Source organism: Mesoplodon densirostris, chromosome 19 (assembly GCF_025265405.1).
Source record: "Mesoplodon densirostris isolate mMesDen1 chromosome 19, mMesDen1 primary haplotype, whole genome shotgun sequence".
In the NCBI taxonomy this organism is placed as follows: Eukaryota; Metazoa; Chordata; class Mammalia; order Artiodactyla; family Ziphiidae; genus Mesoplodon; species Mesoplodon densirostris.
This window is the reverse complement of record NC_082679.1, coordinates 12,013,309-12,029,611: the sequence shown is the minus strand read 5'-3', so window position 1 is coordinate 12,029,611 and position 16,303 is coordinate 12,013,309. Positions and strand designations below refer to the sequence as shown.

General features: G+C 51.5%; 1 protein-coding gene across 1 annotated transcript; it reads right to left on the bottom strand.

Annotated features, from left to right (window-relative positions):
- Positions 1-11,660: 11,660 nt before the first annotated feature.
- Positions 11,661-15,779, bottom strand: LOC132479571 (transmembrane protein 25-like). Its single transcript, XM_060083116.1, has 3 exons — positions 15,731-15,779; positions 12,640-12,725; positions 11,661-12,309 (listed from the first exon to the last, which is right to left on the bottom strand). Exons 1-3 carry the CDS (start codon positions 15,777-15,779, stop codon positions 11,674-11,676), a joined length of 771 nt encoding a protein of 256 aa, XP_059939099.1. The 3' UTR covers positions 11,661-11,673.
- Positions 15,780-16,303: the final 524 nt, after the last annotated feature.

Here is a 16,303-nt window from a genome sequence, read left to right as displayed (position 1 = left end):
GCAGGCCTCTCACTGTTGTGGCCTCTCCCGTTGTGGAGCACAGGCTCTGGACGCGCAGGTTCAGCGGCCATGGCTCACGGGCCCAGCCGCTCCGCGGCATGTGGGATCTTCCCAGACTGGGGCACAAACCCGTGTCCCCTGCATCGGCAGGCGGACTCTCAACCACTGCGCCACCAGGGAAGCCCCTGGAGTGCTGGTATTTTTTAACTAGTTCGGTGAGGTGGGCCAGCTGTCTATCTCCAAGGCCGACAGAGCCCAAGGGTTTGGAAACCAAATGGATCAGCAGCCAGTGCTCTCTGCCTAGAACCCTTCTCCAGGTGGCTCTTCACCCCTCATGGCTTCTGGACAGTTACTTACCTTAAATCTGGATCTCTGTTGTTTCTCCTCCTGAGGCCAAACGCTACTTCCTGCTGCCCGGTGGCTACAGCTGAGGTTGTGGCCTCTTGCTCTTTCCCTACTCCTTGTTTTAAGAGTGTAGGAACTCAAGTTTCCTACACAATACTGGGGGCTTTCCTTCCTGGGCGAGAAGGGGACCTGGGCTGGGAGTTGGGGAGGGGGAGGGCAGGGATTCCTAACTGCTGGCTTTTTTGGGGGGAAAGGATGCAGCTATCCACGCCTGGGAACCTGTCCTGGACCCCTGACCTGTGTTGATATATGGGGATACAGTGGCAAGTCTAGGAGTTGAATCCTGTCCAGGAGTCAAGACCTGATCCACCTAGTTGCTGTGTGATCCCAGACTGTCTCCATTTACCTTCTCTGGGAGGGAGGTAATGTCTGCTGGGCACCTAGATTAGATCTGTTTAATACTTAGCCAGCTGTGTGAAGTAGGGATTTTGGAAGTGACTTGCCTCAGGAGTAGAGAAGCACTGAGATGGAAAACGGCTCTCCGCTGGTGTATGCCGTCAGGTTGGGAAGGCGGGGGGGGGGGGGGGGGTGGCTTCCACGTGCTTTCTCCTTCCCTCAACTAGGGGAGTCTCCTTGGCTGGTATGGGACATAGGCTTTCTTTTCACGACCTGTCAACATTTGGGGCCTTCCTCTACCTGGGGCTTCCCGTGCTTGTGGGGTGGGGGTTGCTGCTTGTCCTCACCTACCCTGAGCTAAACTTCAGCGTCCGCCTCTCCCTCAGGCCCTGGGGCGTCTCCCCACCAACCTCCAGGTTGCGAACGGTGGGCCCAGCCTCTTTAGCGGACAAGATTCAGGCCCTGGCCCTTCCCCCACCTCCACTCCCATCCCCACTTCAGTTCCTTGCTGAAGCCCCGCCCCCTGCCTCAGCCCCGCCCTATTCCTTAGGCCCTCCCTCCTACAATCCCCGCCCCATGCCTTAGGCCCCGCCCGCTCCACCCTTTTCAGCCGGGGTTGAAGGTGGGGAGGGGGGTGCGTCTTTCCTGGCAAATGCATGCCGGAAGTAAGGGAGCCCAACCTTGAGGCCGCGGGAGCCTTCGCGGGCGCAGTGTGTGCCAAGAGTCCGCGGTGGCGGGAACCTCGAGGCAGTGTCTTGCGCTTCCAGAACCTGCCTGCGCGCATACGCTACGGAGCTCGCCTGGGCTTGCCAGAGCCCGTGTTGGGGTGTTCGACAGAGTCCTGAGGAAGCCTATTAAGTGGGTTAGACCCAGGCTAAGAGGACAACCCAGGGAGATCAGAGAGCTTCAGAAGTCGAGAAAGATTCAATGGGGCAGGACATGGACAGGCTGCAGCCAAGGGAAATAGGGGCCTGTGGGAGCTCAGAGGAAGGCGAGCCATGGTTTCACAGAGGAGAGGAACCTGGAGCTGGCTCTTGAAGGATGAGTAGGAGTTCAGCTGAATGACAGAGAGGGGCCATTCCAGGCAGAGAACATTCCTCGAGGAGGCCTTAAGGAACATTCCTGAATGGGATATAGAGAGACAGATGGACTGAGTCAAAGGTAAGTGGCAATGCAGAGTCAGCCACGCCCTCGTTCTGTCAGCAGTCATCTACCACATTGCTAGCAGACACACAGGGGCCCTGCCAATGACAACGTGAGGTGGTAAGTGACGCAGGCCCAATGTGCCTGCACAGCAGCACATGTTCCGAGAGGCCTCCCGGTTGCCCGGCCCTGGGCTGGCTGGCCTCTGCTGGGGATCCTGAGAGGACTCTAGCCTGGGCACTGGCTCTGGACAGCTCTTGTTCTGGTGGGTGAGCCAGACTGGGACACCGTGGGTCACAGCCCAGAGTGGTCAGTGACTGAACAAGCAGCAGAGGCTGGGGGTGCTCAGATGACTCTGGATGGAGGGACCCAGGAAAGCTTCATGGATTGGGAAGCTCCCTGTTCATTTTATTAAAAATCATCACCACCACCGCCGCCACCAAGATACTTTTTTTTTTTTTTTTTTTGGCCATGCGGCATGAGGGATCTTAGTTCCCCAATCAGGGATCAAACCCGCGCCCCCTGCAGTGGAAGCAGGGAGTCATAACCACTGGACCGCCAGGGAAGTCCCACCAAGATACTTTTGTGAAATATAGCAAATATCACAATATAACATATAATTGTGAAATATAACATTCAGAAGAGTGCATAAAACATAAATGTAAAGTTAATAAGCTGTTGTGAAACACCCATGCCTCCCATGATAAGACATACATTAGCAGCACCCCAGAATTCCCCCCACCCCCTTTCTGTCATGTGCACCCTCCTGATCACAACTCCTCTTCCCCTAGCTAGGAACACTATTCTTTCTTTTACAGTAATAATTCCTTGCTTTTCTTTAACTTTCTAGTTTTATGTCACTCAATGAAATAGTTAATTTTATCTCTTTTTGAATTTGATATAAATGGAATCATACAATATGTTTTCTGTTGTGTCTGGTTTCTTTTGTTCAACCTTGTGTCTGTGAGATTCTTCTATGTTCTGTTTATTTGTAGTTGACTCATTTTTATTGCTGTGTAGTATTCATTGTATGACCATACCACAGGTAGTTCATGCATTGCACTGTTGATGGACATTGGGTTGTTAGCAGTTTGGAGCTGTACTGTATAATGCTGCTGTGAACATTCTTACGTTTGTGTGTGTGTGTGTGTGTGGTGTGTGTGGTGTGTGTGTGTGAACAAATGCTTTTTTTTTTTTAATTTATTTTTGGTTGCGTTGGGTCTTTGTTGCTGCGCGTGGGCTTCCTCTAGTTGCGGCGAGCGGGGGCTTCTCTTCATTGAGGTGTGCGGGCTTCTCATTGCGGTGGCTTCTCTTGTTGCGGAGCACGGGCTCTAGGCACGCGGGCTTCAGTAGTTGTGGCTCGTGGGCTCTGGAGCGTAGGCTCAGTAGTTGTGGTGCACGGGCTTAGTTGCTCCGTGGCATGTGGGATCTTCCTGGACCGGGGATCGAACCTGTGTACCCTGCATTGGCAGGCAGATTCTTGTCCACTGCGCCACCAGGGAAGCCCAGTGCTTACATTTCTGTTGGGATATACCTGGAAGGAGAATTGGAGAATTCCTGGACATGGGCAAGAGTATGTTCAGGTTTGGTCAGTACTGCCTAATTAGTTTCCTATGAGTGCTGTAACAAATTACCACAAACCTAGTGGATTAACACAGCATAAATGTATTCTCTCACAGTTCTGGAGGCCAGAAGTCTAAAATTAGTTTCACTGGGCCGAAGTCAAGGTGTTGGCAGGCCCATACTCCCCTTGGAGGCTCTACATGAGAATTTGTTCCTTGCCTACTCTGGCTTCTGGTGGCTGCCAGTATCCCTTGGTCTGTGGCTGCATTACTCCAATTTCTGCCTCTGTAGTTACATTGCCTCCTCTCTGTCAGTGTCAAATCTCCCTTTGCCTCTCTCTTATAAGGATACTTGTGATTGCACTTAGGGCTCACCCGAATAATCCAGAATAGTCTCCTCATCTCAAAATCTTTAATCACATCTGCAAAGTTCTTCTTGCCACATAAAATAACATTCACAGATTCCAAACATTAAGCCACGGACTTTTTTTTTGGCTGTGCTGCATGGCTTGTGGGATCTAAGTTCCCTGACCAGGGATCGAACCCATGCCCCCTGCAGTGAAAGGGCAAAATTCTAACCACTGCCGGGGAATTTCCTTGGGGGACGTTTTTCAGCCTACTGCACTGACAGATTTCTTTTCTAAATTGTTTATACCAATTTACTGTCCCACCAGCACTGAGTGAGAGCTCTCTTTGCCTCACATCTTTGCCAATACCTGGTATTGTCAGACACTTTTAATTTTGTGGTAGGATTCCATTGTGGTTTATCTTTCTTCTCCCTCATGATTAATTTCTGCTCATTCTTGAATGAGGAGTAGGAGATCTTTGGGTGGATAGAATGGGCAAGGGTATTCCAGACAGGTGGAATACCATGTATGAAAGGTCTCAGGAAACATTTGTTTAAACTGAGTAAGAGATTGCTTTTTTTTTTAAGCATTAAGTTATTAAAAGTAAAGAGTATGCAGAGAGATAAATGGAACAAAGTCAAGGGTAACTAAGATGGTCCAATATGAGGCTCTGGTTGGGCAGGGAAGGGAGAGGAGCCAGGAAGGGGTCTGGCCAACTGGCAGAAAACAGAAGGATCAAGGGAGTGGAGCTCTCTCTATGAGTTGATGCTACAGGTGTGATGGCAGCGGAGGCCTGCCAGCCCTAGAAGTCAGGTTCCGGGGTCAGAGCGCAGGGTACTGGATTTTTTTTTTTTTTTTTTGCGGTACGCGGACCTCTCACTGTTGTGGCCTCTCCTGTTGTGGAGCACAGGCTCCGGATGCGCAGGCTCAGTGGCCATGGCTCACGGGCCCAGCCGCTCCGCGGCATGTGGGATCTTCCCGGACCGGGGCACGAACCTGTGTCCCCTGCATCGGCAGGCGGATTCTCAACCACTGCACCACCAGGGAAGCCCAGGATACTGGATTTTGAACATGGAAGACAGTACTGGGTTGTGGTTTAAATCAGGGATTTTAAATTTTTATTTATTTTTTTAATTGAAGTACAGTTGATTTACAATGTTGTGTTAATTTCTGCTATACAGCAAAGTGATTCAGTTATACATATACATTCTTTTTTATATTCTTTCCCATTATAGTTTATCACAGGATATTGAATGTAGTTCCATATTCCATACAGTAGGGCCTTGTTGTTTATCCATTCTATACATAATAATTTGTATCTGCTAACCCAAAACTCCCAATCCTCCCCTCTCCCACCGACCCCCCCTTGGCAACCACAAGTCTGTGCTCTATGTCTATGAGTCTGTTTCTGTAAAACCAGGGGTTTTTAATTTGGGACCAGAGAGTCCTGTGTTACAGTCCTGGCTCTGCCACTTTACTGAATGTTACCCATGACTTTTCTCCTTCCCTCACCCCCAAATCATTCAACAATCATTTACCAATGTATACTTCTAGCTACTGTAGGATGGGTCAGATCCAATCCCTCTCTTGACATGCTCTGGCTTTGTGGGGGATGTGATCACTGAGGGCATCTCAAAGGGACGTACTAGGGGCTGTGGGAACTTGGATGAGGCAGACACCAACTCTAATCTGGCTTCACAGAACCCAGGCTTCCTTGAGCCTTAGGTCCTCGGGTTCTGTCACCCTCTGTTCCACTTCCTCATTGACATCTGTTGACTCCTTGCTTACTCTCCCTCATTCCTGAAGACTCTAGCACATCCTCACAGACTTCCTCTCCGCCCCGGCCCCTGCCGTTCTGCTGGGATACTTAACCTCTGTGTGGTGGCCCATCCTTCTAGTTATCTAGCCTCTTGGTCTCTTTCCACCTCATCCTTGGTGACCTTCCTCCCACACCAGCCATCCACTCCCATGACCACACCTTGGACTTAGTCATGACCCGGAAGGGCAGTGCACATAGTGAACATTTACTGGGCACTTACACCACATGCCAGGCACCGTGCCAAACGGTTTACATGTTTACCCGTCCCCCAAAACCTGTAGGGTTGGTATTTTAAAGAAGAGGATACACACTCAGGAAGGTGAACTCACTTCCCTGGGTGACACATTTAGTAAAGTGGCAGAGCCAGGATTGTAACAGAGCACCCTCTGGGTCCCCAATTAAAAACCCCTGGTTTTAACAGCAACCCAGTACTGTCTTCCACGTTCAAAATCCAGTATCCTCTGCTCTGATCCCAGCACCTTCCTTCCAGGCCTGGCAGGCCTCCGCTGCCATCACACCTGTAGCATCAACTCATAGAGAGAGCTCCACTCCCTTGACCCCTCTGTTTTCTGCCAGTTGGCCAGACCCCTCCTGGGTCCTCTCCCTTCCCCGCCCAGCCAGAGCCTCGCATTGGACCATCTGATCTCTCTGGCTAGCTCTCTAATAGTCAGGGTCCCAGCGGGAAACAGAGGGCACCACAGCTGGGATTTCAAAGATCATTTAGTGAAGGGACTTTTTGCAGAGCGTGTGGGTCAGGTCGAGAGAACCAACAAGGGAGGTGAAGGCAGCGGGAAGTTGGGACCACTCTGAGATCTGCAGGGGTCAGGAGAGAAAATGATATTACTGGAGCCCAGTGAGACCGTGGAACATACCTGAGCAGCGTCAGCGTTGTGGAGGGTGCAGCCACTCTCAGAACTACGGTACTCTGACTTCCCTGGCGGTCCAGTGGTTAAGACTCCGCGTGACCAATGCAGGGAGCGCAGGTTTTGTCCCTGGTCAGGGAACTAAGATCCACGTGCCACGTGGATCCCCCCCCCCCAAAAAAGAAAAGGGGCAAAAAAACATGGTAGTGGGAATTCCTTGGGGGTCCAGTGGTTAGGATTCCGTGCTTCCACTGCCAGGGGCCCAGGCTCGATCCCTAGTTGGGGAACTAAGATCCTGCAAGCCACATGGCGTGGCCAAGAAACAAACAAACCACGGTACCGATCCAGAGCTGGGAGTAGGAGATGAAATATCCAGAATGACCCAGTTAGAAGTCAGAGGGCAAGGGAGCCTGGATGATGCTGTTCATACGGGCAGAGAAGGGTGGAGGTGGACCTGGAGGGGCAAATGGAAAATGAGCAGCATGCTCTGGATTCCTGTACACCCTGGCCTCTGCCTCATCTATCAGCGCATTCCTAACCCTGGTCCAGTGGTTGAGATTGGCTCAGAGAAGAATGGTGGCAAAGTGGTACATATAGGTGCCTCTCCGACTTCTCGGTCAACCCCCTCTCTCAGTCACCACCCTCCCATGAACATCCCCCAACCCTACCCTTTCAGTCTCAACAAATAAGACTAAGGCTAATCAGTCATTCATTTCTTTCAGCTTCCTATCCACACCTATAGGAATTCACACCCACCTTTATTTCCATTCTCCAGGCTCTCTTCTAGTCCAGCCTCTCCACCCGTGCACCGCCTGTCGTTATGACTCCCAGAACATTACTCCAGCATTCTTCCCTTCTCTGTTTCAACAGTGCTTCCTTCTCGCTCCTTCTTCTTAGCCTATAAATATATGCAAATTTCTACCCCTTTAACAACTAACAAGGACTTCGCTGGTGGTCCAGTGGGTAAGGCTCTGGGCTCCCAATACAGGAGCCCTGGGTTCCATCCCTGGTCGGGGAACTAGATCCCACACGCTGCAACTAAAGATCCCGCGTGCTGCAACTAAGACCCGGCGCAGCCTAAATAAAAAAACAAAAACAAAAAACTAACAAAAAACCTCTACCTCCCTTTACTCTGTGCCCCCTCTAGTGCCTGCCCTTTGTCTTTCTCCTCATCCCACCCAAAATTCTTGAAAATAAGTATGAGTTAGGGTTCTTTGTCTGCAAGCAACAGAGACTGACTTGCTAACTTAAGCAAGCAAGGAATTTATTAGAAGGAAATAAAGGCGGCACACACAGTGGAAGGAAAGACCGAAGAACCCGGCTTCAGAAAAGGCTGGAGCCAGGGCAGGGGCGGGAATCGAGAGAGCAGGAAGGAGTGGGGGCTTCCTCAGGGCCTTGGCTGCTGCACGAATCAGCTCCAACCAGGTTCAGGCGTCCTGTCACATAAGCTCACAATTCAAATTCCAGGGAGAGCTTCTCATTGGTGCACTTTGAGTCATGTGACCTCCCTTTGGCCTGTGGACAGCTGGACACCCTGGCGGACACAGTCTCATGGAATCGTACGTATCCGGTAGGCCATGGGTGGTTACTCAGAAAAATCAGGGAGCTGTCATAGACGGTGGGGAAATGGATTCTGGGCAGGCAGAAACAATAGATGTCCGTGCACTCCTGCTCGTCCGTCAGCCCCAGCCTTCATCTCCCATCTGAGTCCTCAATTCACCGAAACCATTTGCACCGAGCTTGTTAATGACCTTCTCTTGCCAAATCCAAGGACATTTTTCAGTCTTTATCTGCAGTTTTTAACTCCATTGACCAGTGCCTCTCTTTTGAAAATCTTTCCTCCCTTGGCTTCTGCATAACAAATCAACCCAAGACTTAACATCTTAAAATAACAAACATTTATTATCTCATAGTTTCTGCAGGTCAGAAATCCATGAGCAGCCTAGCTGAGGGGTTGTGGTCTCTTCTGAAGGCTTGGGTTGTGTGTCTGTGGATGGATAGCATGACCTAGTTTCCCCCAGGGTGAGTGATCCAGTAGAGGGGGAGAGAGAGAGAGAGAGGGAGGGAGAGAGAGAGGGAGGAAGGAGAGAGACAGGAGAGATGGGGAAAAAGAAGGACATGCACTACACAGGCAAGGAAGCTGTGGTGTTTTTGCTTTGTTTTGTTTTGGGTTTTTTTTGGCTTGCAGGATCTTAGTTCCCCAACCAGGGATTGAACCCTGGGCCCTCGGCAGTGAGAGCGTGGAGTCCTAACCACTGGATTGCCAGGGAATTCCCAGTGTGGTCCTTTTTATAACCTAATCTTGGAAGTGACATCGCATCACTTCTACCATATTCTATTTATTAGAAGTGAGTCACTAGGTCCAGCCCACATTCCTGGGGAAGGGATCACACAAGCACATGAGTATCAGGAGGCAGGGTCACCGGGGGCCTCTTAGGGGCTGCCTACCTCGGCTTCCATAACATAGCATGTTCATAGTTCTCCTTCCTCCCTGACAGCTTCTCTGGTCCTTGTAGGGGCTCCTCTTACTCTGCCCTGCCTTTGAAATATGGCTCTTCCCCTGTGCTCCTTCTTGGCCCATAGCTCTCTCATTCTTCATATTCTTCCTGAGAGATGTCATCCACCCTCATGATTTTAGCTATCACCTGTATGCTGATGATGCCCAAATCTTCAGTGCACACCTGTCTCCATGATACTGCACGAAAATATGTCCATATATTGACTGCAGAGCCAATATAAACTCTTGGACCCAGGGCATGTCCCATGAGCACTGCAGACATAAGAAGTTCCATAAAGGGACTTGCCTCGTGGTGCAGTGGTTAAGAATCCGCCTGCCAAAGCAGGTGACACGGGTTTGAGCCCTGGTCTGGGAAGATCCCACACACCGTGGAGCAACTAAGCCCGTGAGCCACAACTACTGAGCCCGCGTGCCACAACTACTGAAGCCCGCGCGCATAGAGCCCGTGCTCTGCAACGAGAAGCCACTGCAATGAGAAGCGTGCGCTCTGCAATGAAGAATAGCCCCTGCTCGCTGCAACTAGAGAAAGCCCACATGCAGCAACAAAGATCCAACGCAGCCAAAAATAAATACATAAATAAATTTATATGAAAAAGAAAAGTTCTGTAAAAACTTCACTGGGGAATTCCCTGGCAGTCCAGTGATTAGGACTCTTCGCTTTCACTGCTGAGGGCCCAGGTTCAGTCCCTGGTTGGGGAGCTAAGATCCCGCAAGCCTCATAGCGCAGCCAAAACCAACCAAACAAACAAACACAGCAACAAAAAGCTTCATTGGATAAGTTCTGTGTTACCTCCTATTTTCTCCCAGCTCAGCAAATGGGACCTCCACCTACCCTGGCATCCAACTGAGGAGCGTGCCCTTGACACCACTCTCTCCCTTACCCTCATATCCAAATGTAAAGCCTTGCTGACTGGATTTACCTCAAGGTTTTTCCAGCCTGTGCCCTCCTCTTGTGTCCCTGATACCAACGTCGTAATACTATATCTTTTAGTACCTCTTGCCTAGGCTAGTGCAACAGCTTCCTGATTTTTCTGGCCCCCGCTCAAAAATGCAAAACTGCCCTTGATGAAACTCCCATGGCCTCTGAGATCAAAAGATGCTTGATGACTGGGCCCCATCCAGCCTCTCCAGCAGCATCTTTCTCTCACAGCTTGTGCTCTAGCAAACCCCCCCCCCCGCCTGTCTGCACACACCCTGCTCTTCCTCATGTGTCCGTTGTTTTCTGTTCATGCTGTCCTGTCTGAGTTGAATGCCCCCTGCAATTTCGGGAGAATGATTTCCCCTTGAAAACTCAAGAGAATTTGAGCTCTTGACAGCAGGAATTATATCCTCTCCTGCTTTGCATCCCTAGCACCTTCCCTGGAAGTCACACTTACATAGGTACCTCAGCTTGTGTATGGAATGGATGAATGTATAAACTGGAGATTTACAGTAGCATAGGGTATGGGAGCTGGTTCTTTTTTTCTTTTTTTTTTTTCCACTCAGTCAAGTTTATTGAGAATCTACCACGTGCTCAGCACTGTTCTTGGCAGTAACGTGAGAAAAGTTACAAAACAAGATATCAAGAAGGGAAAAATACACTTTGCACTCTGTTAATCTGCAATCTTTTCCACGTTGCTTTTCAAAAGTGTTCTTGGGTCGTTCTGGGATATGTGATCTCCCTGCTTTTTCCAGGTCCCCCTAAGGTTTCCAGCACTTGTCAAGTTATGTGCTACTGTGGCCATCCCCTAAAGAACAGAGGATGGGACAGGAAGAACAGCTTCCTGCTGATAGGGCAGTCAGGGCTGGGGTCCCATAGCGGGGTAGATACTTTCAGCGGGAACCCGTCAACCCCGAGGGCTCAGGGCACTCACAGTGAATCATGAAAAGGCCAGACTTGGGGAAGCCCCAGACAGGGCCCTGGGGCCCTTGCTCACCCCCTCCCCGGAAGACGTGCTTAAAGTGCTAACACTGTAAGAAAACAAGGCATAGCTACATGCAGGCCTGGACGCACCAGACTTCTCACCTCCCATTCTTCCCCTTTCTTGTGCTAACACCAAGTGCTGGCACCACCAGGGCCCAGGCCAGTGGAGAAGTCTAATGCCAAGTGAAGAAGTGGAGAAGGTCCAATGTATAACCTATGATGCCCAAGAGGGAGCTGGGGCAGAGAGGTGTGCAGCAAAGGGTACTGGTCTGTGCTTGGCCAGCGCTGCTGGGCCAGAGGTGAGTTCCTATGCAAAGGGCAGGTTGGTTCTCTATAGCTAGCAAGGTCCTAAATTTTCCCTGAGTGAACAAAGCTGCATAGCATGGGAAGGAGATCCAGGATGTGCAGGGCCCTCCCAACCAGGCATGCCCCATGCCTGCTGTACACGGTGCTGAGGAGTACCAGTGTGGGGCACAGAGCTGCCCCAAGCCGACAGGCCATGCCACGCTTAGATGCTGGATGACCTCCAGGCACTCCTGGACAGAGAGCCCCATCCGCCTGGGCACAGGCAATCATGCAGGCCCTCAACCAGAGTTGGAACAAGGGCTTAGGTCCAGCTGGCAGCCTTGCCAAGGATACCAGTGACCCAGAGGACAAGCAGAAGTGGCAGTGGCATGGCCTCTTCCCGTTGGCAATGTGGCCAGGCAGAGGATGCCTTGGAGGAGGACCGGGAGGGTGCCCAGGGGCCAAGAAGGCACCCTCTGTCTTAGCCTCAGCTCAGAGCCAGATCTCATCACTGCTCACACTGGACACCCGATAAATGTAGCCCAGCACTGGGAGACGGATGAAACCTCGGCTGGTGAGGAGGCCGCTGGGCTCCGGATCCAGAAGCTCTGTCTGGCTGTTGTCCTGAGCCACCTGCTGGTCCGCTGGTTTCCCTCTGGAGTCTGGAGTGAGGTCATTGAGCTGTAGGTGGGACGGGAGGGACGTGTTCTCCCGCCGCAGGCGCACATTGTTGAATTTCAGGTTGTTGGAGTCACTAGGGATCAGGGATGGGCGCCGGGAGGCGCCTGCGGCCGGAAGCGAGGTGCTGGTGACCCCCACGTCGTTGGTGGCCACCACAGAGAGGTTGTGTGGCAGGCAGCGGAGCTGCACGGTGTGTTTGGTGAGCCAGGGGTAGTTCCGGGCATCCAGCACCAGGAAGTCAGAGGCGCTGACAGTCACCGGCCCATCCTGGTCGATCCAGGTCACGTTGGCAGGCGGGTTTGCACGCACCAGGGCAAAAAGGACAACCAGGAGGCCTGGACCTTGAGCTTCCTGGTACTTGGCCCCAACCTGGGCAATCTCCAGCTTAACTGTATACCTTGCAGGCACAGAACTGAGCGCTGGCTCCACGGGACGAACAGGCACACGCTCGCAGGTACAGAGAGACAACCAGCAAACGTGCAGCCTGCACCAGGCCCAGACACACACACATACACACACGCGTTAACACTCGGGTACACGTGCCCCTCCCCCAAAGGGACCATCCTCCCGACCCCGGCTCTCTCCTGCCCGCTTCCCTCACCCATCTACGCCCCTTCTCCCCTCCTCTGGATTTGGGCTGAAGAGGAGGGGATCCGGGAGGCAGGGGTCACGAAGCATGCCCGCCCCTGCCTCTGGTAGCTGGTTCTTGAAGTCTAATAGGTTAGCCAGGGGGAGAAGAGTGGGGAGGACATTCTAGTTATAGGGAACTGCATGTACCAAGGCCAGGAGGTAAGAGGAGGCAGATTCAAGGAAGCAGTGGTCGTCCAGTGTGGTCGGAGGATCAGATGCATGGTGGGCAGGGACTGGAGGGGGAGGGGAGCCAGATATTGCAAAGGGCCTGAAAAGCTGGCTAAGGGGTTGGCTTTTGTCCTGTTGGCAACAGGGAGCCCTGAAAGAGTTTGAAGCAGGGAGTGACTTCATCAGAGGCATGTTGTGGAATGATCACTCCAGTGGCCAGACTGGAAACTGGGAGGCCAGGTAGGAAGCAGGTGCCTCGGGCCAAGCAGGAGGTGTGGAGGCCTGAACCAGGACACTGGGGGCAGGGAAGAGAAGAGGAGATGAATTTGAGAAATATTAGGTTGAATTCTTTGAAACTGCTCTTTTGTAAAAAAAAAAAAAAGGTGATTGACGATTGGTAATTTTCATATATCTTTTAAAAAATTTTTTATTGTTTTTTTTCAGTTGGTTTCTACATTTTATTTATTTATTTTTAAATTTTTATTTTATATTGAAGTATAGTTGATTAACAATGTTGTGTTAGTTTCAGGTGTACAGCACAGTGATTCAGCTATACATATGCATGTATCTATTCTTTTCCAAATTCTTTTCCCATTCAGGTTATTACAAAATACTGAGCAGAGTTCCCTGTGCTCTACAGTAGGTCCTTGTTGGTTATCTATTTTAAATATAGCAGTGTGTACATGTCAGTCTCAAACTCCCAATCTGTGCCTCCCCACCGTTTCATCTTAATATTAAGGTGGGAAATGAACTGAATTAGATTTCAAGCTCGATTTGGATATGAATGTGAGGAAGAGGCTGTCAGGCTGGGGGCCATTTTTCTTGACTTGATTGCTAGATCGGATGGAGGTGCTACTATGGGGGGAGGGATCTCAAGTGTGTGTGTGTGTTGGGGGGCACGATGGGGAAGAGGCATTTCAGGTTAGACTTGTTGATTCTGAGGTGCCTTTGGGACCTCCAGGAGGTGGCTGGATATCTGGTCTGAAGCTTAGGAGAGAGGGCTAAGCTGGAGACAAATTTGGGGTCACCAGCAGAGAGAAGACAGTTTGGAGCAGGGATGATTCACTCTGGGAGAGCAGCCGAGAGCAGGAGAACCAAAGGAGTGAACTTCCTTAGATGTAAAGAGGATTTTTAAAAGATGGTTGTGGGGCTTCCCTGGTGGCGAAGTGGTTGAGAGTCCACCTGCTGATGCAGGGGACGTGGGTTCGTGCCCTGGTCCGGGAAGATCCCACATGCCATGGAGCGGCTGGGCCTATGTGTCACAATTACTGAGCCTGCGCGTCTGGAGCCTGTGCTCCGCAACAGGAAAGGCCGCGATAGTGAGAGGCCCGCGCACCGCAATGAAGAGTGGCCCCCGCTTGCCACAACTAGAGAAAGCCCTCGCACAAAAAGGAAGACCCAACACAGCAAAAATAAATAAAATGAATTAATAAACTCCTACCCCCAACATCTTCTTAAAAAAAATAAAAATCATACATTGGAATATCAAACAAACAAACAAAAGATGGTTGTGACCGTGTGCTGCAGAGAAGGCAAGTCCCATAGGACTGCAAAGCGCCTGTTGGATTTAGCAAGGAGGAGGCCATCTGCAAGGGGGAACATTGATGGGGGTGGTCTGGACTGGGCTCTGGTGGGGCAGAGACTAGTCCCTTCATCCTCAGTAATGCATGGCTCCAGCCACCAGGGGGCAGTGGCTACATGGAATCCAGGCCGGAGGGATCCACTGGGGCCGGCAAGCTTGCAGATAGATGTGGGCTGTGGGCAGGGACTGGGGGGACGGCGGGATGGCCCACTTCAGAGGCTGTTGCCTGGTGGGGAGGGACGTTCCCACGTGAAGGGAGCAGGAAAGAAGTTCCGGAAGGACAGGGGAAGGAACCCCTGTGGGGCGGCCGAGGGCAGATGAGCAATTCCCAGTCCTGTCTTGCTTGCAGTTTCCCTCCTGTGGGCCTTTGGGGGTGCAGGTGGGGTTCATTCAACCCAGTACTCCCGATGGTCATGAGGTTTGTATCTTGGACCTTGATTTTCTCTACTCTCATTACTTGATAGCCCTACTTTTTAAAATTTTTTTTATTTTTTTATTTTTTTATTTTTGCGCTATGCGGGCTTCTCACTGCCGTGGCCTCTCCCATCGCGGAGCACAGGCTCCGGACGCGCAGGCCCAGCAGCCACGGCTCACGGGCCCAGCCTCTCCGCGGCATGTGGGATCCTCCCGGACCGGGGCACAAACCCGCGTCCCCTGCATCGGCAGGTGGACTCCCAACCACTGTGCCACCGGGGAAGCCCGATAGCCCTACTTTGCATTCTGTGTTTGAGGCATACTGAACTTTTTTCAGTCCTCATCTGCTACCATGTGAAAGTCTTTCTTCCATGGAAACGCCTTACCCTCCACCTCCATCCTTAAGGTCTTGTCTCAGGCGTCACCTCCTCCTGGAAGCCCTCCCTCACTGCCCCCTCCACCTCCTCTTGGTTCCTACTGCGCACAGTTTTCCCTATCTTGAGCCTTAACGTTCTGGCGCATAATTTTTTTGTTTATTTATGTATTTTTGCTCAGCTTTATTGCGGTATAATTTAAATGCAATCATTCACCAACTGTAAGTGTACAGTGTGATGGGTCTTCACACACACAGGGTCGTGTAACTGCCACCAGTCATGATGCAAAACATCTCCGTTACCCCCCAAAGTTCCCTCCTGTCCCTTTGCTCCAGTCCCTCCTCCCAATCCCAGCTCCTTTCCACCACTGAGCTCCTTTTCTGTCACTAGAGTTTCGCTCTGTCTAGAATTTCGTGTAAGTGGAATCCTATTGCATATAGTCTCCTGTGACAAGCCTTGTTCACTTTGCTTTTCGGTTTCATCTGCGTTGCCGAGTGTATCCGTAACTGCGTATTTATTGTCTTTTTCCACCCCAACAGGGTCTCTGGGAGGGTCACCTTTGTGTTTTCAGCTCATAGCACGGTCCTAGCGCATACTAGCACTCAGTGAATGTTTCTTAAATGGGACTGAATCCTGTGCTCTGGGAGAGACAACCTAGAAGAGCTTCTTGATCCTTGGAAGTGTATAACGCTAGGCCCACCTGCACGAGGCCCGGTGGCCTTCACGTCGCCCTGCAGCCGCTTTTGCATTTGCCCTGGACATTCCTCGCCAGCAGGCGCTCGCCCCTCTCCTCCTTTCTAAGCTTCTTCCTCTGCCTGGTCCTTGGTTCTCCACTCCTGCCCGCCCTTCTGGCCTTCGGAAACCTCTGTACCACGGAGCCCTCACCTCCTTGAGTCTGCCAGCTCCTCCGACCACCGCCTCCTGGACCCTCCGCCTGCAGCCTGCCTCCACACCTCGGGCTGGCTCTGGGTACCATTCTCTGTGCCCCAGGAGCCCTTCTCTCTGAGCTCCTTTTGGGACGCTGGAGGCAGCTCTCTGCCCCATCCCGGGATGCTGCGTTATGATTTCTCTTCCCTCCTCTCTTCTGCTTCCTGCCATCCCCCTTCATGCCCCACTCAAACACCTTCCCGTGGGAGGACCTTGGGGGAATCTCTAAATTTTGTACTGGCCAGAAAAACCTCTATCTCTCTGATTTCTTTCCCTCTCCTCCTTCCCTCCATCTCTCATCTCTTTTCTCCTCTCCCCAGTCTGGGTCCCTCTTCTTTTTTTTTTT

Excerpts from the sequence above, each read along its gene's own strand:
- LOC132479571 (XM_060083116.1), bottom strand. The coding sequence starts at position 15,779 with ATGCAAAAGCGGCTGCAGGGCGACGTGAAGGCCACCGGGCCTCGTGCA. Across the intron at positions 12,726-15,730 it reads GGCCACCGGGCCTCGTGCAG|TCCCTGCCCACCATGCATCT; the intron begins GTGGGCCTAGCG and ends CTCCCCCTCCAG. Across the intron at positions 12,310-12,639 it reads CCTCTTACCTCCTGGCCTTG|CGTGTGCCTGTTCGTCCCGT; the intron begins GTACATGCAGTT and ends TGTACCTGCGAG.